General features: G+C 41.6%; 2 protein-coding genes across 2 annotated transcripts in view; both read left to right on the top strand.

Moving 5' to 3' along the window:
• The window catches only part of ap4b1 (adaptor related protein complex 4 subunit beta 1), a 32,586-nt gene extending 12,884 nt beyond the window's left edge, over positions 1-19,702 (top strand). The window contains exons 5-13 of the mRNA XM_083974952.1: positions 1,686-1,971; positions 3,013-3,111; positions 3,949-4,060; positions 5,330-5,413; positions 6,097-6,200; positions 10,847-11,054; positions 11,143-11,457; positions 16,234-16,389; positions 18,645-19,702. Of these exons, the coding sequence (XP_083831078.1) occupies positions 1,686-1,971; positions 3,013-3,111; positions 3,949-4,060; positions 5,330-5,413; positions 6,097-6,200; positions 10,847-11,054; positions 11,143-11,457; positions 16,234-16,389; positions 18,645-19,126 (1,846 nt within the window). The 3' untranslated portion in view covers positions 19,127-19,702. The remainder of the gene's footprint in view (positions 1-1,685; positions 1,972-3,012; positions 3,112-3,948; positions 4,061-5,329; positions 5,414-6,096; positions 6,201-10,846; positions 11,055-11,142; positions 11,458-16,233; positions 16,390-18,644) is intronic.
• A 307-nt stretch (positions 19,703-20,009) lies between these two features.
• LOC310988432 (alpha-1,3-mannosyl-glycoprotein 4-beta-N-acetylglucosaminyltransferase C-like) lies at positions 20,010-26,088 on the top strand. Its single transcript, XM_083975027.1, has 5 exons — positions 20,010-20,242; positions 21,995-22,093; positions 22,348-22,498; positions 24,260-24,514; positions 24,615-26,088. Exons 2-5 carry the CDS (start codon positions 21,998-22,000, stop codon positions 25,517-25,519), a joined length of 1,407 nt encoding a protein of 468 aa, XP_083831153.1. The 5' UTR covers positions 20,010-20,242; positions 21,995-21,997; the 3' UTR covers positions 25,520-26,088.
• The last annotated feature ends 1,393 nt before the right edge of the window (positions 26,089-27,481 follow it).

Here is a 27,481-nt window from a genome sequence, read left to right as displayed (position 1 = left end):
TGATTTCATCCATAACTGATTGATATTGGTATTGGCAGCAAATAAACTGTAGTCAGGACGTTACTAATAGGTTATACTTACACCAAGGTTTCCCTCTGCACTGATCTCCTTCACTTTGGATTGAAGCACCTGCCAAATGAGTGAATGAGATCTTTTTCTTTTTTTTTTTTACTTGTCCTTGTTTCTGTGCGTCTTAGTAAACGTGAACAAGAGCCTGAATCTGCAGAGGTTGTCTCTCTGTGTAAAACCCTCAACCACTCATCTCAACTTAATCAAATCAGAGCAGCCAAATTGCTTCCTGACAGATTCTCTTGTAGACAGAGCTGCCAGTGAAGCACCACAGGAGATTCTGTAAATTTCCAGGAAGTTGCTGTTTTCTTTTGGGATTTTATTCCTCCCAGGGGTAAACCATCAAGTCTCCCCTGTTCTCTAGTCTTTAATTCAAGATGAACAAAAAAACAAATACTTGCAGGAAAAACTGAACATGATGAACATTCACAAACTGCAGTTTAAAATACGTTGGAAATGCACAAATTTGTGTAAATTGGTAGCACTGCTGTGTCTGTGAGACAAATTTAACAACTAAAAACATGTATTTACCAGAAGTAGATGGGAATTGAACTTGAAAAGTGACAGAATTGGATTGATACCATCATTCAATACCAAATGTTGATACCTAAGGAGTAAATCAATATGTAATATAGCCTACTTGTTGTAGTGGCTGTTTATATCTGCGAATGTAAGAGACTGAGCTTAAAGATAAAAGTAAAATATGTAAGTTAATGTAAATGGTCATTTTCTTCTTTCATTAAATTGGTATAAACAAAGTTTATTGACAATACCCAGTCCCAAGCTACTTAACTCTGATCTCCTGACTGATTAATCTGAGCAGAAACTACAGTATAAAAAACTACAGCCGGACCGATACGATCTGGTTGGGGCTGATGCTGATACTACATTTCAGATTCCAGGCAGATATTCCCCATTTGCAACGATCCCTCCATCAGATATGGTTCAAACACTTGTGACAAATGTGTTGGAGACTCAACAGTTTACTGTTGAACAATAAATAACTTTAATTGCTCAAAATGGCCTCAGTGCAGCACTGCTGTAAACTCTTTGAAAATGTCACTTAAATAAATGAAAATAACAATTTAAAAAAAACAAAGATCAAAAGCTTCTTATTAATAATTAAACACTTTGTTTTCACAAGCCCCTGTCAGTCCGACTGTGTTATGTGGAGCAAACCTACAGAAATGAGAGAACCACAAGCTGAATGAATACAACACTTAACATTAGTTTTCTCGACAATCAATTAAACTGTTAACAGTTTACAGTTCACCTGCAAAGTTTGAACAGTTTGACATTAGTTCTTATAAGCCAAGTACAAAAATACCATATGTCTGAAAAGAGAAAGGCTCAAGCCAGATGATTAAATCAGCTGATTAATCGTTTAGGCCCTAGGAGTAAAATCTACATGTTGTGTTTCTATGAGGGTTTGTGTGCTGGACTATATCTTGGCTGTGAGCACCGAGCACTTCTTTAGCTAACTCACGTTGACTGTTTTTACGTGTGCAGCTTCATATTTAATGGACAGATACAGATAGGAGTGTGAAGTGTGAACAACAGTAATCAGTCGGTTGTGTGGGCGGTGGTCTGAGGCCTTTGTGTGTCTGTGGTCCCAGGCTGAAGGAGTGCGACATCTGGGGTCAGTGCGAGGTGCTGAGGACCCTCCAGCGCTACCGGCCTCAGTCAGAGGACGAGCTCTTCGACATCCTGTCCCTGCTGGACGCGTCCCTGGTCAGCCCCCACCCCCCCGTCGTGGCCGCCACCCTCAGCCTGTTCCTCAGCCTCAGCGCCGCGCTGCCCGCCGTCGGCCTGGCCGCCCTGGAGCGGGTGCGGGGACCCCTGCTGGCCACCTGTGGGAGCGCGTCCAGAGAGATGAGGTTCACCGCACTCTGCCACATACAGGTCAGTTTGAAACGGGGTCAAGTTTGGAGGCAGACGTCTACTCACACATCTATGTCACCTTTAATCTCTTATCTCTCCTTCATGTCAGCAAGTTGTTTTGAAAATCTGTATCTTTGTGATATGCATCTAGGATATGGAATCCAAAAAACAATGCGCTCACCCTCTAAAAATATAAATGGATGCTGGATCCTCAAACAAAAATCCATGTAGAAAATGTACAAACAGTACAGGACCGCACTGCAAATTCAAGTATTTTATTATAGATATGAAATACTGTATATGCATCCAATTGTATTTGAACTTTTGATTCAGTTTGACATTTTGTAAATATACATATTTGCTTTTTTACTGAGAGTTCAATGAGTAAATTGGTAGCAGTGTCATGTCCGTTAGATAAATTCAAAGCATAACTGCCCCTGAAACACAGCTTTACCATCAGACTTTTATTCTATAATGGTTTGATTTTATCTAATCAGCTCAGAGCAGTCTACGCAAAGCAACATGGTTCATAAAGCACATGGTATGAAAGTGTGTGTTCAAGAAGAATACAAGCAAATGCATAAGAAAAAGGAGAACCATGAATAGACAAATAAAATAACAATAAAGCTTTGTTATAAAAAGGGTTATAAATAATATAATATGTTGCAGCCAACACAAATAATTCATATCCAGGTACATAAAACCATAAGTAAACACGCACTAATGTATACATATACTGAGCATACACAGCATTAGGGCTAATGTGTATTGTTGGACAATATATTTTCACCATTAATAATAAATAAATGAGATAATTCTATGAGATGTTAGACATCAGCAACAAACGCTTGTACTGTAAATCCTCACAATGGGTAACAAGTACAAAGACGTTGTATAAACCTTGATGTGATTATTATGCTGTCATTCATTTGTTCATTCAAAGCAACATCAGGTAATATTTGGCAATTTTGCATGAAAAAGGCATTTTCCGGATAGATTATTTGGAAATTGAGAAATTGTGCCTTTTTTTCAAGTCCTTCACCTCTTTTTGTCCCTTTCCAGCTGCTGTTGCGTTCCCTCCCTGGCCTGATGGGGGCGCACTACAAGCGTTTCTTCTGTGGCTATGCTGAACCAGCCTACATCAAACAGAGGAAGATGCAGGTCGGTGCCTGTTTGACTCACTATCGACGTTTTTATTTGCTGTCACCTCCACCCTCCTTGTTTTATTACATGTGTTCCCATGTGTACCATTGAGTTGCTAATCTAATCTCAGGTACAGTTAAATTGCAACGAAAGAATCAGATGCCATAAACTTCTCTCTTTACCAGACAGCACATAAACACTGCTTTGTGTTTTACACTGTGCTGGATCCAAAAAAATAAATATCCCTTTATGAGCTTCATCCGTGTTATGAAATAACACTTTCCTGTGTGTTATGTATAATGATTAACAGGTGGATGCAGGGCAACTTGTATAACAGGAGTATTAGTGTCTCCACTGAGTGTGATTAAAGCACAGACGGTTTGAACTGCTTTTGGCTGATTGATCAGGGAACGTCCCTGCCCTCCTGAGCTAATGCATGTATTACCATGGTTACCAAATCATTTAAATAGAGATATAAAAGATCCCACCTGAGTTGTTTTTTTTTCATTATAAAGTAGGTCTAGGTTCTACACTGATACTGTGAGGGTAGTGACATGAATACAAGAAAAGTTTGTTTTCTTAAATGTAAAGAAACGATATGTAGAAATGAATGTTACCACACATAAAGTGGAATCACAACAGGCCTTTACTTTTCTCTTAAAAAGGCCCATGAAGTGTATGAAAGACGATCCTGATCCACACCAGAGACAACCAGTCTGCCTCTGTTTGACCCTCAGCTGCACAGCAGCACAGCATTAAATCACTGGAGTATCAACACTCCACCAACAGGACCGGCAGCAGCAGCAGCAGCAGCAGCAGCAGCATAGTGCTTAACAATATAATTGTGTTGTGCAGGTGCTGGTGGAGCTGGTGAATGACGAGAACGTAACGATGCTGCTGGACGAGCTGAGAGGTTACTGCACCGACGTCAACGCCGACACCGCGCACGCCGCCATCTCAGCCATCGGTAAACACGCTCACACCCATGCACGGGCCTTGTTGTGGGTGCTTCAAGCGGATACTGTGGTGGCCCTGACAGCTCAACTCACTGCAACTTAAGAGAACACATGCAAAATTATATGACAAACATTTTTGTCTTTGCATGCATTTGCTTTAGTTGCAGCGTGTTGAGCTCTCAGGGCCACCACACAGTTTAGACAGTCAGTGTGGGTACTATTTGATCCTTGCAGGCACCTGTACTACTTGACAGGGGAACCATTTGTAGCTGGTGCTTTATTAGCGTTACATTTAGGAGTTGTATTCCTAGTTTCCTCCATTGTAATCTCTGCAGTAAGCACTTTACTCTGGTCTTCACCTATAAAAGGTAAATCTAATGATTCCAGGACAGTATTCCCCTGCAGGGAAGTTGCATTTTGCTCCTTACATAGATCTCTGTAATAATTCTCAAAACAATTTTGTGGCGTAATGTTTTAGTTTTTATTTTAAGGGTCCCTATTTAAGTATATAATGCTCTCTGATTGTTAGCCTGGTCCTTGATCCATTCTCATTATATCTGTTTGACAAATTCAGTGTTTTTCCTTATTCTTATTCTTATTCGTAGATTTATTTATTTATTTCTCTTTTGATTGTATTTACCTGCTTTAATATATTCGGTTTCCCCATTTCAATATGTTGCATTTCCGAAGCCCGCAGATTTTCCCATGCACTACCTCCCGCCATGAGTTATTATCAGTATAATGCATGCAGGTGTTCAGACAAACATGTCCAGATAATGGCTTTATTCTTTCATCTCACAGTCTGAAGAAGTATCACATCAAACATTGATAGGAGGGTCAGTTTTTTATGGCTCCTACTCCGACTATTGATTTCCTCTTTATTTCCACTTATACTGTAAGAGTTTACATCTGACTTCATGTTTCTATGGCTCATTACCTAACTGGGGTAAGTACAAATGGTGTCTATCCATTCATTTCCTGTCAAACACCACTTCCCTGTAATGCAATGGTCAACATTGTGCGCACCACAGCTGTTGAACAGTAACTAGAGGATGATAAGAGAGACACCGTGCCCCCTTGGTTTAGTCACATTTTCAGTGGAGTCGTTCCTGTGTGTTTAGAAACACACAGGAAGGACCTGAACGTATCCTGCATTTAGAAAACGGAGGAAATTCAGTTATTAAAATCTAATTTCCTGCGTTTATAACCCCACCTCCTGACTTGGCTTCTCTGTCTTTGATCAGCCTCACTTACTGTATGTCCTGTGTTTTCATGTGTAGGTCGCATCGGACGGAGCTACAGTGACAAATGTCTGGAGATCCTCACTGGACTCCTCGGCCTCAAACAGGAGCACATCACCTCTGGTAAAACACATTTCCCCTCCGTATCCAACATATTTGATATTTATCAATATTTCGATTATACTGAATATCACGATATTGCCATTCTTCATAAAATTGCACATTGCTCTGCTGCTGAGTCCGACCCTCTTCTCACAGCTTTTCTCCCCCTGGCATGTGACAAATAAAACAGTGAACGGCTGTTTAGTGGCAGCAGTGGTTCGCTCTGAGTCATACAATGATATGATTGTGTTTTGGTCACGGTGATGCAGAAAGAAAGTACGTGTAGTAGAAAAAAGCTGTTTGGTTAGCAGCTTCCTCCCACAGTCCATACACATGCAAGTTACAAGTTGCAATGCAAGTTAACCAGTAATACTGGTAGGAATACATTTGGCAATAATGAGCGATAATAATGTGGTGATAGGAATAAGCAGAGGAATCAATACACAATACGCAATAATAACAGAAACATGAAATGTAACAATTGATATTATCATATCGTGATGCTTGTGATGAAATGTATTGAGATATTAGATTTATCAAGGTCAATATCCACCAGTTTCAATTCACTTCAGTTAGATTCAGACTGCTTTATTGATCCCAATTGTGCTGCAGCCATTGAGAATAAAAATAAAATTGAAAAAATTTAAATCACACAAGTCTACTGCCAACTGTCTCCATAACAACTCTGTTCTCTCCTCCCTCAGCCGTGGTGCAGACAATGCGTGACCTGGTGTGGGTGTGCCCTCAGTCCAGCGACACGGTGTGTTTGGCAATCGAAGGCTGTGAGGATTCTCTGCAGGACAGCCAGGTCAGACACACCCTGTCAGACACACTCACACACACAATGCATCTGTGTGTGCCAAGGGCTTAGTGTCATGTTGAACAGCCACTTAACAGGTTTACTGTTTATTTGTTTTTTCAAAAAATGCAGGCATTGTCTTGTGGGGTTGTTTCTTGGAACCAGTTTACATACTCGGTTTGATGACAGGTGCGGTCTCTACAGAACAAATAAAGAAAGTGATAGACAATAGTTAAAGGAAACTATTTAATATGGAATGTATTCTGACACACCCTAGGATATACAGGAAATAATACTGTAACTAGACTAACTTGGATTGCCATCTATGAGTATTTATTTGATATCTATTTATATTTATTAATTTATTATTTTTAATATTGTTTAGTTTTGAAGCAATACCAAAGATATGAAGCTAATTTTTCTGTGGTTTTAAAATGCAAACAAACAGCATTTAAAGTTCATGGTGCAACTAATTTGTCTGTTGCATATCCTGTTGGGTAGTTTAATCTGTGACTAGGCTCCATGTTTCAGTTCTTTGTTTATCCCAGTCTAAATACAACTATCAAATAGATCAAGTAGAAAGGATAATATTTGCCACTCAAATGTCAGGCCGTGGAGGTGTAAAGTGACAAAACTTAAATATTGCCCTCCCATGGAATGTATGGTGGTTTAAGAGCTTTCATTGATCTGTTGGTGCAGTCTGTCAGAACTTGATCGTGGGAATTTCAACCAGGAAACTCACTCAGGATTTCACAATCCAAGATGGCTGCTCTGAGTGTCAACAGTGACTAGAAGCTCTGCATTACTGACTGTTTATCAGCCACAGGACTGTGCAATGTCTACCTGTAGACATGTATGTTATGTTGCTTTCACTCGCCAGCTACTTAACCATGTAGAGTGTTGTTACCGGCAGGTGTAAGCTGACAATGCTAACAACAAAAAATGCTAACGTGTTACCGAGTAACTTTTTCTTGTAATCCCGCTATCTATTACTTTGTACAGAACATAATTCCTGCACATGATTAAATCACGGGCAGACCATGAGGGAATTTGACGTGGGGTCACAGGCACATGCATGAAAGGCTCTGCGTCACTTGCGGGTTCACCCTCTGTTTAATATCTAAACAATTTATTGCTGCAGCAGAACCTGAACTCATTCCATGTTTGTGTCTCCTGTATGTTCAGTTAGTCTGTAACTTTGTGTTTTGTTGCTGCCTACCCGGAATAGGTCTCTATTGTAAATGAGACCCCATGGGTGATGGGTCTCATGAGATTTTACCTGTTTAAATAAAGATTAATAAAATAAAATAAAATAAAATACCCACAGCACAGATATTACACTGTAGTGTAGTCATGTAAAATGTTAAAGGAGTCATAGTATGCCCCATTTCCATGAATTAAAATAGGTGTCTTAAAGACATGTCTGTGACATGCTTTGGTCAAAATACCCCAAGGATCGAACATCACAGATGTTCTTAATATATTATGAAAGTTCATTATGTCCGTATGAAATAATTAGTTTCCTTTTTTCTTTTCCAAGACAAGAAATTTCTCGTACCTTTTTGTTGACAGTTTCAGCGTTTTCTTCTGCCTAGCTATTTGGTTAGCTGCTTCCTTTCACAGTCCACACACATGCAAGTTACAAGATGCAATGCAAGTTAACCAGTAACTGGACTTGACATTAGATGTCTAATGAAAGGAGGAAGACATTTGGCAATAATGAGCAATAATAATGCCATGGTGCTTTCCTCAGAACTGTCACTGGTTCTGAGGAAGGCGGAAGAAAACGCAGAAACTGTCAACAAAAAGGTATGAGAAATTTCTTGTCTTGGAAAAGAAAAAAGGAAACTAATCACATGGTTTCAGTGTCTGTCCCTTTACATGCAAATGAGCCACTGCTCACCCCGCCCCTACCCCTACCACCCCTACTCACAGGTAGGTGGTAGGTGGTATTATGCAAATTTGAAAACTAACGACATCTTTGGATGACAACTGAGGGAACAGCTCATAAAACCTTCAAAATCAAAACGTGATATTTTTCCATAATATGTCCCCTTTAAAGAAAATCAGCATCAATAACAGCTTTGAAAGAAGCAAACACAATTTTTATTTCTATACTTCCATGTATTTTTTTTTATTATCAGGCAGGTTCTGCTTCTGTATTACAGTTTGTTTTTTTCCACCACTCTTAATGCAGTTCTCACTCACACACTTCATTCCCCCCCACACATTAGCATTTCTCCTTGTGATTGTACAAAGCACCATTGTGTCCAATCATACAGTAGTTCACCACAAACGACATCTCCTCATCATGTTGACTTATTTCTCAGCGTTGTCACAAGAGCTGTAGACAGAAGCCATTTGATTTGATTTTTTGTTTTTAAAATAAAACACAGGGAACTGTATGTAGATGAACAGTGTCTCATTTAAGAGTTATGCACAATATACTTTTTGCTGTATTGTAATGATCGAATCAGGGAAGCTTTTGAATTTATCCCCAATTACTAGAAGTCTAAGATCATCTTAATTTACAATACATCATAATTTTGTTTTGTATTCTTAATCTAGATATGCAAAGTAAATAGTTAGCCTACTAAATTCCTCACGTGAATGAGAGTAAAATGATGTATGTGAGCTGTAACAGGAAACCCTGCTTCTGTTTAAACATGAAAGTACTGCTTTGCATCTGGTTTTAATGAAAACTACTCAGTTGATATGTTTACATGTGAACACGCTCCCTCTCCCAGAGTTACTTCTCTTTTTCTGTTGTTTCTCTGCCCACCTGCACTTCCTTTATTTTTCCTTTCCCTTATATTTGAATTCCCAACCGCTGCTATGAAATGCTGCTGTGGCAAAAAAAACAAAAGGTCCTCCTGCATAATGACTCTGTGAGGGTTACACCAGTAAACCTTTGTTATTGGATCATTATCACAACTGAAGCTAAATGTTGTAGCTAATCTTTATCAGGAATTCCCCAGGTTTTTTAAGGTTATAATTCTTTATTTATTGGGATTACACTTGGTTGTACAAACCCATGCAAAATAATTACAGTGTAGCAAAAGTAACAATGCAACTCTTTTGTTTTCACTCTATTGAAATAAAAGATTGAGGATATTTTTCTGTAAACAGATTTATTTCTCTTTAATACCAGGATCAGACTACACAAATTTCCACACAATTTTGTCATGGCCCACAAATTTCCAGCGATGTGTAGTGTAACATAACTAGAGAACAGCCATTTTGCATTCAGGACGCTCCATGAAACCTCAATGAGAAGTCAAGCATGTTAGAATCTTTTTGCATTTCCCTGCCTAGTTTGACGGTGAAGATGGTGACGTCAGAGCAGCCCACTCACCTCAACACCTGCTGTATCATCAAGTGAAAACTATGGTTGATGTCGAAGAGGTTACATCTATATATACAGTGTGTGTTCTGGAGCACTTCTCCTTTCAATTGAAATGAACCACAGAGCTCACGACACACCTATGCAATAATCACATGATCATTTGTGAACAAAATGTGAAAGAAATGTAAAATCAAAAGCAAAAACAAAATATTTGGAGTATTGTAGTTCTTCAGTGTATATCTCAGCCTTTATTCTCTGGCTAGAAACTCAGCCAACCTGGCAACACTACCTGACATCACTGACACCACCCACGCTGGACTTCCTGCAGGTCAAATGTGCTGTCAGTTCCAGTGAAATTCACTTCCACTGTTGTCGTTTAGCAGGTTTCAGTTGACATTACAGTAAATGTTCGACTCATCTCAGGCATTGTGTGGTTTTTCTTTAGGGGGAGTTTGTTTTTTACCACCATGAGTGTGTCTTTGCCCTTATTGACATGTGGAGTAGAAAGTGAGGGTGTATATTGGTGCGTTCCAGTTGCACTCGGAAGTTAGAATTTCTGAGCTTTAAATTGTAATTTTAATCTGGAGCGCCCTCTAAAGTCAGATCTTTGACGCAGAAAGTTTGACGAATTCGACTAACCCGAAAAGAATTCAAGATGGCTGCTTCTCGTGTCAACAGTAGTGAACATTCTGCAGTTTTACTGTTTATTTTATTTCTCCTATAACATTTTTCTACACTGTATGTGTAAGAACCACCAAGAGCGTTGCACGTTACATGTTTCTGTTGTGAGTTTTCTACTGCTTTTTAAAAATTATTGCAAATAACATTTACAAGGATTAAAGCAGAAGTAAGCGATCCGGTCGTTTTGGCTAACTTACTGTCAGCCAATGGAGTTAGCAGTCCCCGCCCTCGTCCCTACGTCACCACATTCACGCGCATCCCTTGGCTGCACACACAGAGAGGACCACCCCTTTATGCCGTTCTCTCTCCTCATTGGATAAAGGTTGTAGGATACAAGGAAAGTTTTCTCCTCGGCTTACAGCAGAGCAGAGTGACTGACAGACCCGTGTTTCAGACCAAACAGTCTATATAAGTGATTGCTGTCGGAAGATATAACTATTTAAGACTTATATTAACACAAACATTCCGCTTACTTCTGCTTTAAATTGTTGCGTTTTCATTTTGTTATATTAGTCGTCTATTTTTCCGACTTCTGTCTGTTTTTCAACTGGAAAGCTCTCAACTCGGAGGTGACGTCATTCCCAGCTCTGACTTCTGACTTACACATATTCTTCTCACCCTCCATTAGGGCAGGCAGGCCTTGCTGTGGTTGCTTGGTGTGTATGGGGAGCGAGTCTCCAGCGCCCCCTACACTCTGGAGGTGTTCATTGATGGAGTGAGGAGCGAGGCCTCTCTGGGAGTGAAGATGGAGCTGCTGACGGCCACCATGAGGCTGTTCTTGTGCCGCCCTGCAGAAACGCAGGACATGCTGGGAAGACTGCTGCACTACTGCATCGGTGAGTGTGTGTGCGTGTGTGTGTGTGTGTGTGAGAGAGAGAGAGAGAGAGAGAGAGATGTACTTGTTAACATCCTTGTGTTTTCCAGAGGAGGAGACAGACATGTGCGTCCGGGACCAGGCCCTTCTCTACTACCGCCTGTTGCATTGTGGGATAGAAGAGACACGGAAGGTCCTACAGGGTCGGAGGTCGGACCCTTCCCTGGGCGTTCTCATCGGCCGCCCCGCCGAGCCCATCAGCCAGTGGGCTGGTAGCTTCAACACTCTGGAGCCGCTCGGGCGGGGCGCCATCGACACGGAGCCCACCAGCAGAGGAAGCCCCGAGCACGTGACCTTTGACCCCAAGCCGAGCACTGACCTCTCAGACACACTGAACAGCAGCCACGTCACCGCCGTCTATTCAGGTGAGTGAGGACGTTGATAGTGTTGCATCCTGCTGTATGAGACACTGTTAAAGGGATAGTTCAACATTTTTGGCAAATTCGCCTATTGCTGTAATCCCTATAGTCATAGCAGTAGGTTCATTACCTTTAATTATCGGTGCATGTTGTTTTGAGATCAGCGGGGCAGAGACGTGAGCTGCTCAGCGAACACAATGGAGGTGAATGGTACATTTTCCCCTGTCCCTAATCAAACTCATCAAATACACAATCCAACAACTCCAAAAGGCTCTCGTGGACAAGTTGTGACCTGCACATTCACCACACTATGAAATAATCATGTAACATTACGAGACAGAGTTGTTTTCGGGGCAATTGTGTAGCCGGAACTACATTCCAGACACGGCTGCTGGGCGGAGTGATTTCAAAAGTGCAAGTAGTTCCGAGTATTTGCTTCATGAGTCGTAATGTTACATAATTATACATGATTATTTCATAGCGTGGTGAATGTGCAGATGACAACTTGTCATGAGTGTTTTGGAGTTGTTGGATTGTGTATTTGATGAGTTTGATGAGGGACAGGGGACCTGTACCACTCACCTCTATTGTGTTCACTGATCAGCTCACGTCTCTGCCCCGCAGATCTCAAAACAACATGCACCGATAATTAAAGGTAATGAACCTACTGCTATGACTATAAGGATTATGGTGATAGGCGAATTTGGCAAAACGTTAAACTATCCCTTCAAGACTGTTTAGCCACCCAGCCAATCAGATTCTGATTATAGTCAGTGGGCGTGTTCTTTCACTTGACTGGCTCATCACTACGCCTTTGCTTGGGATGTTAAGTCTTACTAGCAGAACAGTTGTAGTCTGCTTGTTGTCATGGCCGACAGCCTGTGTTGAATTTGTAAGTCAGTCTGTGTTGAATTAAATTTGAAGAGCAGCTCAGGATTCATGAGTCATGAGTTAGTAAATAAAGATGGTGTGTGTAAAATGCTCATCATTTTTCAACTATGCACTTGGAAAATGGATTATTGTGCAAAAGGCTAGGTGTGTGTGGAGAAAATGAGCCACTCTGAAAAGTTCCTCTCTGCTCTCAGCCAGCTCCATCTTTCAAACACTTCTCCTATGCAGATCCTGGTTTTGTTTCTGCTTTTTTCCTGCCGTTTTTGAGAGTCATAGCGATATCTTTTTATTGTAGTAAAGTCAGATATGATCCACAACGCTTGTAGCTAGGGCTGGGTATCACTAGGTACCCCACGATACGATACTATCACGATATTTTACCCACGATAACGATAATATCACGGTACAGCGATTCTGCGATTATCGATATATTGCAAGAAATTTCATCCACGATACATCACGATATCTGTGTCACTTAAAATCCGAGTTGTATGTACATCAGACGATAGTGATAATTCATGGGACAAACTGAGTCAAAACAATGTAATTCAAATTATCCATGCCATTTTATACAAGTGCAAGTTACAACAACATATTTCAATTGGATTTAGGTCTGAAACATGATTTATTAATTGAAAAAAAAATTGAAAAAAAAATTTTTTTTTGAAATTTTTTTTTTTTTTTTGAAAAAAAAATATCGATATTTAAATATTGAATATCGATATCGTATCGCGGCATAAAGTATCGCGATATATTGCCATATCGATATTTTGGCCCACCCCTACTTGTAGCCTCAGCTCAGTGGTAACTGGGATACTGGATGCCCAAATGCCACTGACGCTAACCCTCACCCCATAAACATGATTTGCATGCTGCAAATAAAAAATTTAAATGTGAATATTCTGGCTGTGCTATTGTTGTCAGTTAGATTCAAATTAACATAATTCCTTCTTGTCTGGTGACATATTGGATGATACGTATAGCTCCTTTAAGTTTTAGTCAAGTATAAAGGTGGTTTTTACAGAGACCAGTCTGTGAACATTCATTTCTGTTTAAAGTTTGGCATTTTCACATGGAAGACTTTGGTGATTAACTCACTTTTGGAGTCGGCAGCGGACATGCTGCTGCTGGTTTTATTTTTCGGCCTCGGAAGGCGTTCTGCATTCTTTCTCATGCAGATGTTCATAGGCGATTTCTGCAGAAACTTGTGTACATCCGTCTTGCCAGGGTGTGTGAGTCAAAATATGGCCTGGGAGAGAGAGAGAGTCCGGACTGATGCCATCTGCGGTGTGCCAAACAAAAACCAGGGCAAAGTGCAACCGGGGCAGTCTTACTCACCCTGGCAGAAACCACACTGCAGCATTCTTGACAATAATTCTTCCACCGATAAGAGACACATTCAAAGAGCAGGATAATCATGTGTTTCCCTTCTGGACCCAGAGAGCTGAGCAACAGGACCCTCTTTGATCTGAGCAAAGCAGAGTTCCAGCAGCTGTATCCATGGCCACTAGCTGTAATATAACATTAGCTTGAGCGGGCGCGGCCTTTTGCCGTTGCTATGGCTATCTCTGAGGTAGGGCTGCAGCTCTGATTGTTCCTGATTGTGGCTAAAGGCTTTTGCTACGGCTGCGACTTTACCTAACAACCTCAACAGTCTGACTCAGCAGCCCAGATGGCGTCACCGGCCAAGACAAGTGTTGTTGACCCAGATGTGAACACCTGGTATTTATATTAGATTAGACATACACCTTTAATGTACACCTCAGGGGGGCAGGGATAGCTTCCCCAAATGCAACCTGCATCAACAGCCAGGGTTTGGGTTTGGCAGTGGCAGCAGCTAATCATAACAGGCTCTGTTGGTTATATAGACATTGATCCACCAGACATTGATCACACCACCAGGTAGACAAAACGTTCAGCTCCGAGTGATTTTTCCATTTTAAATCCACGCTCCCTGGATTTGAAAACCAATAATCTGCTCTGATTGTGTCATTACCTGCTTTATTCAAAGAAAGAAGGCATTTTGTATGCAAGTAAACACCTTTATAAGTGTATATTGCTGTTGGTTGTTTGATGAAATGATTGTTTGTGTTGTTGTTTAGGCATGCTGCTTGTTTTATCCACGGTGTTTTGTCCTTTGATGTCGTCATTGCTTGTTTTCTAGGCATATTGGTGAATGACACAGTCAGCTGTGTGTAGCAAATGGCAATACACTCATTTTATAATTGAAGCTGTAGAATCTAATAGGTCTGTCGTGCTATGAAGTCGACTTTTATGATGCCTTTAATGTTCCAGTTTCTGTAATGTTTGTCCCAATCATTCACTGGCTTCTTAGCAGGCTGATATTTTTAGTTTTCATAAATAGTGTTTTTGGCCTGCGCTTTCTCTGCGGCAGCAGAAGTCCTTACCTAATGTCAGCGCTGATGAGTATGTGACCAGAATGAAAAGAAGAGGCTTTGAGCTCCAGCCAAAACTGATAGCGGCCGGTGTGTTACTGTAAGCAGGAACATGGAGTATTTTTAAATGATGATATCATGTGTCAGTATGCAGCATGTACTGCTCTGGCTGGCACACAGTAACCCATAATGACAAAGCAAAACATGCTTTTAGATGCACTAAATAGGTATCCAGAGTCTTTGCTGTGACACTCCAGGCTGTGCTAAGGACCAGTCTGTTTAATTTGATTATCCTTGAGGCATGAGTTGTTTTCTCATGCAGCAGAAACCAGACAGTTGGAGATGATACAGTGGTACTTGGTTCAGTATAATCAGTAGGCTATCTAACGGTGGTTAGTGTGTCAGCAGTCCTCAGGTGGATATGTTTCCAGAGTGTCTTTTTAGCCACCTACCCGTCCCTGTAGGAGACAAACAGCTTGTCTGAGAAAAGAAGTGTTCACAGATTATTTGCCTGATTATTTTTGCCCCACTCGGTCAACTAAGAGAACATTTTTACAAGCCAGATGTCTTATGAACAATGTGACACTATAATGGCAATTTTTAGACAGAGAAATCAGCAGAACATTAACTCTGCTCATGATGCATCTGGTTAAGATCTGGTTTGCACAGAAAACAGATGTGGTTTTCCCACAACAGCATTTTATTTTTTTGGCTTTTTGGCTTTATTTGATAGCACGTAGTAGAGTTAGACAGGAAAGGGGGAGGCAGAGAGAGGGGGAATGACATGCAGGAAAGGGCTGCCCGACGCGGGGTTCGAACCGGGGCCACCTGTGGTGAGGACTGTAGCCTCTACATGGGGCGGCCGCTCTAACCACTGCGCCACGCACCGCCCCACAACAGCATTTTCTAAATTCGATTCTGGGCTAAAATAATAAGTATTTGTTTATTGCTGAATCCAACTGAAAAGAAGAGTTTGATAACATCCTCCACTGCAGGCATGATCTAAAACAGCTTAACAATGTGTAAAGATGTGAGCCCTCCTTGAAAAAAAACACACATTTTGGAGTTTTCTCTTGTAAATCTGCATCTGAAAAACTTGATCATTCTGAATTTTAACCCATAAAAGCTCATTTTTTAACCTATGACGACATAGCATGTGTAATTTTAGAGGACCCCAAAGAGCAGGTCTACAACTGAACCTTGATGGTCACACACATCTTCAGGCCACTTTAAATTGATTATACTAAGAAGACAGAGAAGGTTTTGGTTGTCCAACGCTTGGGTCCATTTCTGGGATTGCAGCACAAATCACAAATCTCCTCCTCTGGCACTCGTCCTAACTGCCTGTCCCCCCCCACCCCCCTCCCCCCTCCCCGCTTCCACTCCATCCTTATCCTCTGTCCTTCTTTTGCATCCTTCGCCTCTCTTCCTCCTCTTTCCTCCCTCCCTGCGTCCTCCCCTTCTTGCTCTCCTTGTCCTCCCGTGTCCTCTCCAGGCGGCTCAGACGGCGCCACTCGGTGTACAGACCCCTCCACTGATGTGCCGTCTTCTGGCGTCACGGCCCCCCTCACTTTGTCCCTCTCGCCGCCTCTCAGCCCCGAGGAGTTCGAACGCCTGTGGCTGCGGCGACAGGTCCTGCATGCTGAGCAAGGTAATTAAATGGAGAGAGGTTATAGTGTAAACAATCACTGCACATCTCAGAAATACTTTCAGGCTGAAAGCTTCCTCTTCTCGGGCCAGGAGGTGTGTTTGGCAGGAGCTAACGGGCCCTGCTGAAGAATCTGTAAAACAGAGAGAAATCTCCAAATCTCAACAACTGTACTTATGTAAGCACACAATTTAGGAACGTGTATTTTCTGTTACAGGGAAACATTGTACAATTCAGTCTATTACATTAATGAGCCAGATTTAGTTTTTTGCTAACAAAATATATTAATGGTTCATGAAATAGGGTTATTTATTAGAGGTTAAACTACCCATTAGGCTATAGAAATGCAGCCCCCTTAACATAAATATATAGGTAATAATGATCTTGTGATATAATATATAATCATATAACAGCTACACATGCGTGAATCACCTTTCTTATAACTCTAAGATTGTTTTTCTGATTATACTTAAATAGTATTTCCCATTCAGCACTGACTTGTCTTTTTACAGAGTGGCATTTTTGCTCAAGTGAAGGGTCAGGATACTTCATCCTACACTATAAATCTTAAAGCCCAGGTTAAATATTAGCCATAGGGGATGAATGTCAGGTGCGCCCTGTTTGTTTTGCTCCACCTCAACCACGAGTGTGTCAATCTTGAGTTAAAGAAAATCTTATTTACTTTCCAGACTGAAACCTCTTAGCACATACAGACTTGCTGTGGGAGATAATGTACATAAGTTAGATATTAGAATTGTAATAGGAAATCTTCATCTCACCAAGAGAATGGCAACAAATCTATTTAATAATTTTATACCAATTATGTGCAACGGGTGGACAACCATGTACAAATTGTTGCTTTTTCTGCCATTATAGATAATTTCAGGAGGTATCAATGACTTCCTGTTATTCCCTCAGGCAGCTCACCTAAGTAGTGACATGTCAATGGGATCTGCAATGTGAGAATATGTTAAGTGATTCTTCGACTTGTGTGGAAAATTGCTCTGTTTCCCAAAGAAAATATTACGAAAACAATTCATGGAAATCTATCAGGAAGCAGAAAAAAAACATTTCTCACTGTGGACTAAATGTTTGATTAGGTCAACTGTTATTTGTGTATTTAGGTTCAGTTGCTCTGAATTGTACTTGTAATATTTGTCTTAGAATCCATAATTGTAACTAGTTCATGACATCAATCCAGGTTAGTATGTAACAGTTATATGATACTGCTCATTTCTGATCCTATCATTTGTAACTGCTGTTCATGCCACAGAGCGATCTGTGGGTCACATGGCAGCGTTAGCTCCTGTTAGCTCGCACGAGCTTTCTGTGCCTCTTTCTCTTAAAAATAGCTTCAGAATCCAGTTCCTGTGCTTGTTTGTTTATTTCTTCATTCATTTTAAGTGGCAGCTGTATAGCCCACGTCTCAATGACTTTGACATTTTTGTTGCACAAGCTAACAGAAGCTAACTGGCTAGGCAGCTATTGCTACTGCTTAATAGTCAAATGGTAATTGGTAAATGAAAACATAATGAAATGAAGTGACATGAGCTTTGGAAGAGGGAACCTATGAATAAAAGTTTTGTCTTAGTAAAAATTTAGTTATTATCAAAATAAGAATATTGAAATTATATTTTAGAATAATTAAGTTAAGTTTTAAAGTCCCCCTCCCGCGACCCTTTTTGGTTATTTTAAAACATTCTCTGTGGTCTTTAAATTGTGATTATGAAGTTTTTAACCAAAATCACAAAACCTGTGCCATTTCCCAGGGCTCTCCTTCTGCATAGCACCAGCAGCTCATTAGCAATGCACCTCTGGAGGGTGGGCGGAGACTGCGCTGCCCCGCCCAGCAGAAATGCAATTTTGCACTTCCTTTTCTGCTGATATGTCCTCTAACACAAGAAAAATGCCACAGGAACATGTGAAAAGCACGAAAAACACGATTGTCATGGGAGGGGGTCTTTAAGAAATCATGGGTTGGGGGAGTTATTTTCCTGTTACACTTTGTTGTTATTTTCTTCAAAATTGTCCACAGTGTATTCATTATTATTAATTGTTTATTTTGTTCATATTCAACCCTTTGGGGCTCTACTCATATTGGAAATTGGGGTTAATGTGTCTCATCTTGTGCATAAGATAACACTTACTGTAGATAGTTCCCATATCCCCTGTTTTATGAAGTAACAAAACAATGAGTGTTGTTCTTGACTTTTGAAAGCCTTTAGTATTGACTTTTCTAATTGTTTTGTTGTTGCTAGGTGCTGAGGAGATTCAACAGGAGGAGGATTATATGTTCATGGAAGAACACATCCAGTGCCCCAGGATACCTCACTGTTCCCCGCAAAGCCTTCAGGCAGCGATGCAGCTGGTCAATATCCAGACACTGGCCTTCACGCCGCCACACACACTCCCCTGGAGAGTTTACTTGTACACACACACCCAGCACACACACTCTGCTGACACGCCCCACAGCACGCTCATACTGGGGGAGCTGTTGCACACTGGAGAAGCAAATCAAAACACAGGAGCAAAGAAAGGTGACGGAAAAGGGGCGGTGAAGGGCAAAGACGACGAGCAAATGAAAGAGGGAGAAGAGGCCCCAGCTGGAGCGCTGAACGGGAGAGATGGAGAGGAAGGAGGAGTAACAGTGACTCTTAAACAGCAGCCAAGAGATGAAAAAGCTCTGAAGGGATTTCTGTCCATCCTTACCACTGTATTGCACACACTATCTTCAGAGTGAGCTTAAATATACCCCACCCCCACCACCAACACCAACACCACACACGTCACTGCTCTTGCTTCACATCCTTTCAAAGATGCTCATTGACCACAATATGTAAAATAGTTCCCCGACACGGAAGCAAGCAGCGACAAAGATGCTATCACTCTGGAAAAAAAGCAAACATTAATTTTTAAGCTGTAGAGATAACAAAATGACAGGAAACCACACACACACACCGCAGACATAGATAGAAGGCATTAAGCTTAGGTGAGAGAAGTTGCATCAGCCTAAATATTCACGCAAGAGTGGAGTCTTTAAAAGGTGAGTTAACAAGAGTGGAGAGAAAATTTCGGCTGAAGGCCATTAATCTCTTCAGTTTTTTTTCCACAGTTGAACCTTAATAAGAAGATTAAAAAATATTTCAGGTTAGGTCGTGTTTGGCCTGGTGGGGGCGCTGTTGACGACGAATCTCACTACAGTGTGTCTCATTGCAGCAAAATCAACAGTCAGACACATTGTTGCTCATCTACAAACACATGTCATGATGAAAGTGGAGGAGGGGGTCCTTTAACTAACTTATTCGAAGTATGCAGAGGTGGATAACCGCCCCTGAAGCAACGAGCTACTGTGGATATTGTTTTATTTTTGATTCATGGTGATGACTGGCTGAAAGTAAATGCACACACCAGCTGACTTGAAATAATAAAACGTGCGGACTGTGGACTGCTTTCTTCTTCAGAGTTTGCCTGTGTGTGTGTGTGTGTGTGTTTTAATGAGACGGTTTGGCCCGAGAGAGCAGAGAGTGGGCTGGAGATGGCCCAACAGTGACGACACACCTGGGTGATATAAAAGCACGGCCACCTACGGTCCGCGGCTCACTCACGCCCTTACAGCGTGTTGCTGCTGTTGCTGCTGCTGCTGCTGCTCCGTGTGGGAAGGACCGGGGTGGGACGTCGACGCGGACACGGGGAGGATGTTGTAGCCACCTCTTCGCACTATCATCGGGAGAGTGTCCGTTTTGTTTTTCTTTTTTTCCGTTGACGTCTTCTTTTTCCGTGCCTTATAAGTACAAAGTAGAGGAGAGTAACCTGCTGTCAGTGACGGTCAGCCGCTGAGGCGAACCGGCGGGGGGAGGTTAGTACCCTGAACATTAGTTATTATTATTTTATCAGACTCATAACGGCTACTTTTTGTATTAACTTTATTCACACACGCACACATACAGAATGAAATAACTTCCACCTCTCTTATGTGGATATGCTACGACATTAATCGCTAACGGTACCTAAATCATGAATTTTCAAATGATGTTTCTCTGTAACAGTTAATAATATTAGCCTACATGTTAGGAGTTGACGTTTTATCTGTCGGAAAACCAGGCTCAAACAAACCCTCCAACTTGGCCGTCAACAGTTAGTCGCCTAACGTTACCAAACTATCTTAACGTCACATGTGTCTCAATAAAACTAACGTTACTGTAGCTGCTCCACCTTTTATATCTTATCCTACGAGAGTAAGTTACCTTCAGGCTACATTAACGGCGCTTGGACCGACACGTAGTTGGGCTATCTGTGAAGTTGATCCACGTCCAGGCACACCTGCCCTGTCAATCACATCTCCAGATTAACTCTGACTGATAGTTGCGCTGTTATGCGTTATGATGCCATAAACACGCTCATTAACTCTGTAAAAAGTGTGTTCATCGTAGAGGAAATGGACTGAACGCAGCTTCACGAGGAGACCTATAACTGGAGTCAGTCAGAGGCTGAGTGAAGGGACTTGTTGACAAAACAAACACGGTGAAATGCTAGGAAGCCCGTACAGCAGATGTAGTAGGCCTAGCCTATCTTTCTCTCATCTTAATGTCACTTGTGGACTAGCTATGAAATCCTTACTTGCCAGTGCAAATAATTCAATTGCACTATCTTGGCTAAAAAAAAAATAGGCTACATGTAGGCCTAAAATATTTTTTTTTAAATCAGTGTTAAAATCTCACTGTCTCTGGTTCCCCACCTGTTGTCAGGAGGCTGCACATGTATCTCCTCCCCTGCCTTTTTCTTCTCAAACCGACCAGACAAGGCTGCCGCCCACCATGAGCCTAGTCCTGTCAGGGGTATTTCCTGGTTCTTTTTTTTTTTTCTTTTTTTTTCAGCCTTAAAATCACATCCCTTGCCATAAAGAATCAGGCTTTTTTTTTAAACAAGAATAATCACAATATGATTTGTAATAAAAGTTGTCATCTGTTCAAATGAATGATATGTGCTGTTATTATTAATATTATTATTATTATTATATTATATATTAAGTTGGAATTTTAGCCTGTAAAACTTGCTAGACACATGGATTAGGTAACAGGAGTTACCAGACTGGATTGGGAAAGCATATAGCCTGAGGTTACAGGTCCAAGCAAGTTTTTGACACCTAGGTAGATTCAGTCAGTGAGACCACATGCAAGACAACACACGACAAGGACTCAGCAGGATGCAAGTTTTGGTATTTAAAACCTTTTTTTGTTTTTTGTTGTTGTTTTTGAGACAGGTGGTAGAATGCAATGTTGAAGAGTTCAGCATGTCACGGGGGATAATTCACTAGTGACTAGTGTAATCATTAAAATGTCCTTCACTTAACTTGTCTTGATGTTAAGTATGAGTTTGTAGATTCAAAGCAACACAGGGGGAAGCTTGTCTAATTAGTTCCCTCAACACACAGTCCATCTAAGCCGTCACTGTCTGAGCCCTATGAAACATTAATTAACTGTTGGCTGAATTATTTACTGTTGTGTTGACTAAGTTACACAGCAGTATAAAATGGATGGGATATCCACTGTGTGCATCTGTGTGTGTGTGTGTGTGTGCGTGTGCGTGTGTGTGGGTGGCTATCTGATAGGAAATGCGACTTTATTCAAGAAAGAAGAATGTGTTTTTGGCAGCGCTCCTTCTCGGCGCAGGATTGTACTTCATTATCCATTCGGACTCCCTCATTTCTGTGAGTACACCCCCCCCACCACCACCACCCCCCATCTACCGTCCATCAGATGTAATATTTGCACTGTCACTGCTTGTATAAAACAAAGTGCACATCAACTTCCAAGTAACTTGAATGTGAGGTTTCACTTGCACTTGCAGAGCATCTGTGGTTGCAGATTGATGGCTAAGCGACCTTCAGAGCCAAACATTTTATGCACACACACTCTGACAATACATGTGTGTGTGTGTTTTTTTTTGTTTTTGTTTTTGCAGGGCCTGACAAGGTCACATGAACAGATTCCAAAAGACTTATCCTGGCAAGCAGAGAGGCTGGTCAGTAAGGAGTCCTGGGTTGAGCACGGAAACTTCCTGCCTCTCAATGTGTCCTATCAGCTGCTTGCTGGAGCGCCGTCCACTCAACAGAGTAAGTGGTGCTGTCTGTTTGGTTCCATCAAGGTGAAAGCTGAATTAATGTGGTGATTAACTTTGTGTAAAAGTTGGGTTTTTTTTCGAGCTCTTGTCACAGAAGGCCGTCATGGTAACAGCTGCTAGTGGGGCAGAGTGTGTCACAGCGGTTACACAAGAAAACTTGGTATATAATGTTCATGCACTACTCCCACATTTGCATATTTTCACATGAGAAGTATAGCTGTCAACGCAGTAGTGTAATGTTCATGTGTCAAAAGAGAGTGTTATGTCACTTCATGGTAAATATTATAAAGATTACCATAGAATGGTCTTTAAATGTTTTCATCTCTATCACACCATTTGGTATGTTATGTTTACTGTCAGTTAAAGGGGAAAGATCCTAAAGTGTTTTCAGCCAGGGAGGTGAGAGGTGGAGACGTCCAGAAAGCAGCATGAGACAGGAGAGAGTTTTTCAGCTCAGGAAAGACTGGCAGCACAAAATCATGAGACGAGACAAGTCTGGAATTGAAGACGGATTAGCTACTGTAATGTAGTGTGATGATGAGAGATGGATGGGCGTGTGTGTGTGTGTGTGTGTGTAGACTGAAGACAGGCTGGCCCTCTGTTTCCTGTAATTAACATTTGCTCTGGAGTTGGATGTAAAGAGGAGATGATTTCAAAGAGTAAAAAAAAAATCTCAATCTAGTGGCCATGCGGTGTTAAATGACGCTTCTATGACTCCATGCTGCTAACAGTCAGAGCTGAAGGGATTATGTTCTGGGCTTTTCCATAAACATAACATATCCATCCAGCACATTCCCACGAGCATAACATCTCAGGAACATCTTGAGAGAATTTCTTCAAATTAGACACAAATGTCCACCTGGACTGAATGATAAACTCCTTAGAATTTACAAATTCATACACTTTTTTTTTTTTTTTTACCTCAAATGTCTGTAAAGATAAAAGGAGGCCCTGGGGTTTTATATCCAATTTGCCAACTTCATTTTAGTGCTGTTACTCAGGAAGGAAGTGTAAGTTATGATCATATTTCCTTCAAGTAGGAGGAGACAGCTGCGGTAGATTGTTGGTGGGACTGATACAGTAGCTGCAGTTAAACCCAGTGTGGTCGAGCCTTCTTTGTGTAACAGGCCATTGTGAACTACCTTTTTGTCAATTCTAAGACAAATCAAAGGACAAACTCGTGGAGGGAGAAGTTTGACTGAGATTGGACATATTATTGATCAGAATAGTGGAAGCGGTTAACAGGAATGACAGTTTAACCACAGGCCAGACTGAAACTGCCCGCCTGGCCAGTTGGACCGGTACTGTAACTGTAGTTTGGCCTAAAGCTGTACTTGGACTGAGCCCTAGTGAAAGATGCACACCTACACAAGTATCCTGGGCAACAAGTTTACCCTGATTCCTGTTGCAGTTGGATTTTAGCTTTGAGCAGTCAAATAAATACAAGAGGACATTCCAGTAATATGATAGGCTGCTGCCAGCTTAGGAGTCAAGGCACAGGCACTCTTTGAAGACAGGTCAGGGTGGAAAATGGTGTCATCTGTCAGGGCCCAGTACTTGTGTGATTGCACAACTGTTTAACGTGAGGACTTGCCGTCCATAAGAATGCTCATCCAAACTTTTGGCACAATGCATTGAGTGTTTAGAGAGTGGAAAAAACTATTTTTATTGATTTATTGATACCAGTTAGAGATTATATGGAGTTAATAAAACAACAACTCACTTATCACGTTCCTGTCTGACCATGTTTCAGGGTATTTATCTATTGGACTATCATCAGTAAAGAGGAAGAAGGGCAGCTATCTGATCTCCACCTTGCAGTCGATCTTCTCCCAGTCGTCAGCGGATGAGCGCTCGTCCATGGTGGTGGTCGCGCTGCTGGCAGATTTCGACGATAGCTGGAGAGTCACTACGGTGAGGGACATCAAAACTGCGTTCGCCTCAGAGCTGGAACAAGGCCAGCTGGTGGTCCTTCACGTTCCTCAGGATTTTTACCCTCCTCTTAAAGGTGCAGTACACGTGTAATCCCATACAAATTCTTTCACACCCTTGTCATGACTGTTTGTTGATGGTTTGACACTAATGCCGTTTCGGTGATACTCCCGCAGGTCTGAAGAGGAACTTCAATGACGCTCCAGATAGAGTGTCGTTCCGCTCCAAGCAGAACTTGGATTACGCATTCCTGATCCACTACAGCGCCGGTCTCGGTCAGTACTACCTCCAGCTCGAGGATGACGTCTCCTCTGCCAAAAACTTCCTCAGCTCTATCAAGAGGCACGTCAAGGAGCAAGAGGCGAAGAAGACCACTTGGGCAACGCTGGAGTTTTCAGCCCTCGGCTACATCGGGAAACTCTACAGGTCGGCCCACCTTCCCCTCCTGGCCCGCTTCCTCTACATCTTCTACCAGGAGATGCCCTGCGACTGGTTGATGTCTCACTTCCGAGAGCTGTTGACTCAGAAAGAACAAATCCTCTTCAAACCCTCTCTTTTTCAGCACATGGGGACTTTCTCTTCGTTCCAAGGGACCTACAACAAGCTGAAAGACAAGGACTTTGAGGAGGGGCTCTACACCAACCCTGCAGCTGAAGTTTACTCCGATATGTCGACCTACCAGAAAAACGTCCCCAAACTGGCGTGGGCTGCTGGGGAGGGATTCTTTTGGGGACGCTCGCCAGAGAAAGGCAATTACCTGAGGGTGGTCTTCAACGAGCCCACAGTGGTGACGGGGATATTAATAGAAACGGGGGCAGGAGGCAAAGACCTCCTGGAGTCAGCTCAGGTGGAGATGGGCCACGTGGTGGTTACCAACCAGAGAGGGGAGAAGAGTTGTCAGGAGTTCCAGTCAGTGGGGACGTTGGAGAACGGGAGGTTCGAAATGCAGGAGATAGACACGAAGCACGGCTCTGCCTCCTCCTGCCTCAGGATACAGGTCACCAACGGGCAGAAGGACTGGGTTATCATTCAGAAAATCAGGATTACCACAAAGCAAAATACACCTCCACACCAATCATAGGTGTGAATTCCTCTTCCTGCCAGGTTAATTATTTGCCCGCCAGACCTGATATGCAAACTGATCCTGTGACTTTTGTGCCTTGTTAAACAGTTTCATCAATGAAACAGTTCAGTGCTTTATGATACCATGTGAAGCTATTGTAAGAATGAAGAGGAATGTTTGACCAAGCTCTGTGATCTGTTTTTTAGACATAATGACGAGATATGCAATGATAAGTTATTATCTGCAATAATTAAAAAAAACAGTTCCATGTGTTTATATATATTTTATGTATTTATTTAAGAAAATACACAAATCAGAGTGACCTTAAGACACCAACACTAGAGGTGGCAGTTTGTATTGTCTATTGTTTCTGAATGCTGAGGTGTGGGAGAGGGAATAACTCTCATAATGTTGAGTCATGCGGACAGGGACGCTCTGTGTCGCAAGGCGAGCGTATCGTGGTTTTCATAGCTGACAGGGCTGAACTGTAACACACAGTCTCTCTAATGTGGACACGTAAAGTTTACCCAGAGTTGACCACCGTACCTGCACATGCTGACGGCCAGCTTCTTTCCACAGAGGACAGAATAAAAGTCTTTTGTGATGTTTACTGTCACTGCAACTCCTGTTGTAGCTCTGTTCAGCTCACAGAACAATAAGACAACATATAAAATAGTAACCACAACAGAGGAAGCGACTGCACAGAGAGAGGAGGTGGAAAACACAAATGCAGTGTCAAAGTTTAGGGGCTTTGGAGGTGGGGGCTCTCTCATTATGAGTCAAAGGGAGTCATTTTAACATTGAGTTCCCAGAAAAGTTGGTTGAAGTTGAAAATTCAGCTTTTAAATGAACATTTCTATAACAATGCACATTGTTGTCCATAAAGTTGAAATAATTTTGTTTTCAGACACATTCCTCTTTTCATTCCTAAAAAGGTTAATTGTGATTCAATTTTCACAGTGATGTGTTTGGAAGAGATTGATCAATAAAGTTTTGAGAAGATATACACTTTATCTATCAAGAATAAATCACATTCTCACAGTTATTTCATGAGAAGAGGTAAAAAAGAAAAAAAAATCCAACTTTATGGGCAACTATTGAAGTCCTAAAGGGTCATACATATGTACATTTTATTTCCGTTTTCCGTGATAACGAGATAATTAATTTAAGAGATGAAGAACGTGATAGGCCTAAGATTTCCATCATACGTGACATGTCATGCTCAACTCAACTTTATTTATAAAGCCCTTTAAAACAACCACAGCTGAAACAAAGTGCTGTACATAATGCAACATATGAAAATAAAACAATTAGCAGAAAAATAAATATAAAATAATAATTGTTTATTGCTTTTAAAACAATTTAAAAGCAATAAAACAATTTACAATTTAAATAAAAACAATAAATAAAACAGACCATAAAACACTACAACAGAGGTAGAGTCTCATGCTGAGTTGAAAGCCAAGGAATAAAAATGGGTTAAAGACGAGTTTTAAAAATGGACAGTGAGGAGGCCTGCCTAATGTGGAGGGGAAGCTCGTTCCACAGTTTTGGAGCGGCAACTGAAAAGGCTCTGTCCCCTCTGAGCTTCCGTTTGGACCTCGGTACCTCCAGGAGCGTAGGGGTGAAGAAGCTCAGAGAGGTAAGAAGGGCACAGTCCATTTAAAGATTTAAAAACAAATAAAATAATCTTAAAATGAACTCTAAAGTGCACAGGCAGCCAGTGGAGGGAGGCCAGGCTGGGGGTGATGTGCTCCCTCTTACGTACTCCAGTTAGCAGGCGTGCGGCCGCATTTTGCACCAACTGGAGACGTGCAAGGGAGGACTGGCTGACTCCAATATAATGCTGACTGACGTCTCCTTGAACACCAATGTAAGTAACGTTAAGCTTAGTTCTCTCACTAGCGAACCATCAAGTGAGCTGACAAACAGCTGTTGTAACATTAATGCACTCCTTGTGTGGCAAGGTGAAGAGGGCCC

This window comes from Trachurus trachurus (genome assembly GCF_905171665.1).
Source record: "Trachurus trachurus genome assembly, chromosome: 7".
Taxonomy (NCBI): domain Eukaryota; kingdom Metazoa; phylum Chordata; class Actinopteri; order Carangiformes; family Carangidae; genus Trachurus; species Trachurus trachurus.
This window is presented reverse-complemented; position numbering and strand designations above follow the sequence as displayed.

What these genes read in the sequence shown, in the direction of transcription:
- LOC310988432 (XM_083975027.1), top strand. Translation starts at nt 21,998, where the DNA reads ATGCGACTTTATTCAAGAAAGAAGAATGTGTTTTTGGCAGCGCTCCTT. An exon ending in AGCGCCGTCCACTCAACAGA is followed by an intron (nt 22,499 to 24,259) that starts GTAAGTGGTGCT and finishes ACCATGTTTCAG; the next exon opens with GGTATTTATCTATTGGACTA. An exon ending in TTTTTACCCTCCTCTTAAAG is followed by an intron (nt 24,515 to 24,614) that starts GTGCAGTACACG and finishes ATACTCCCGCAG; the next exon opens with GTCTGAAGAGGAACTTCAAT.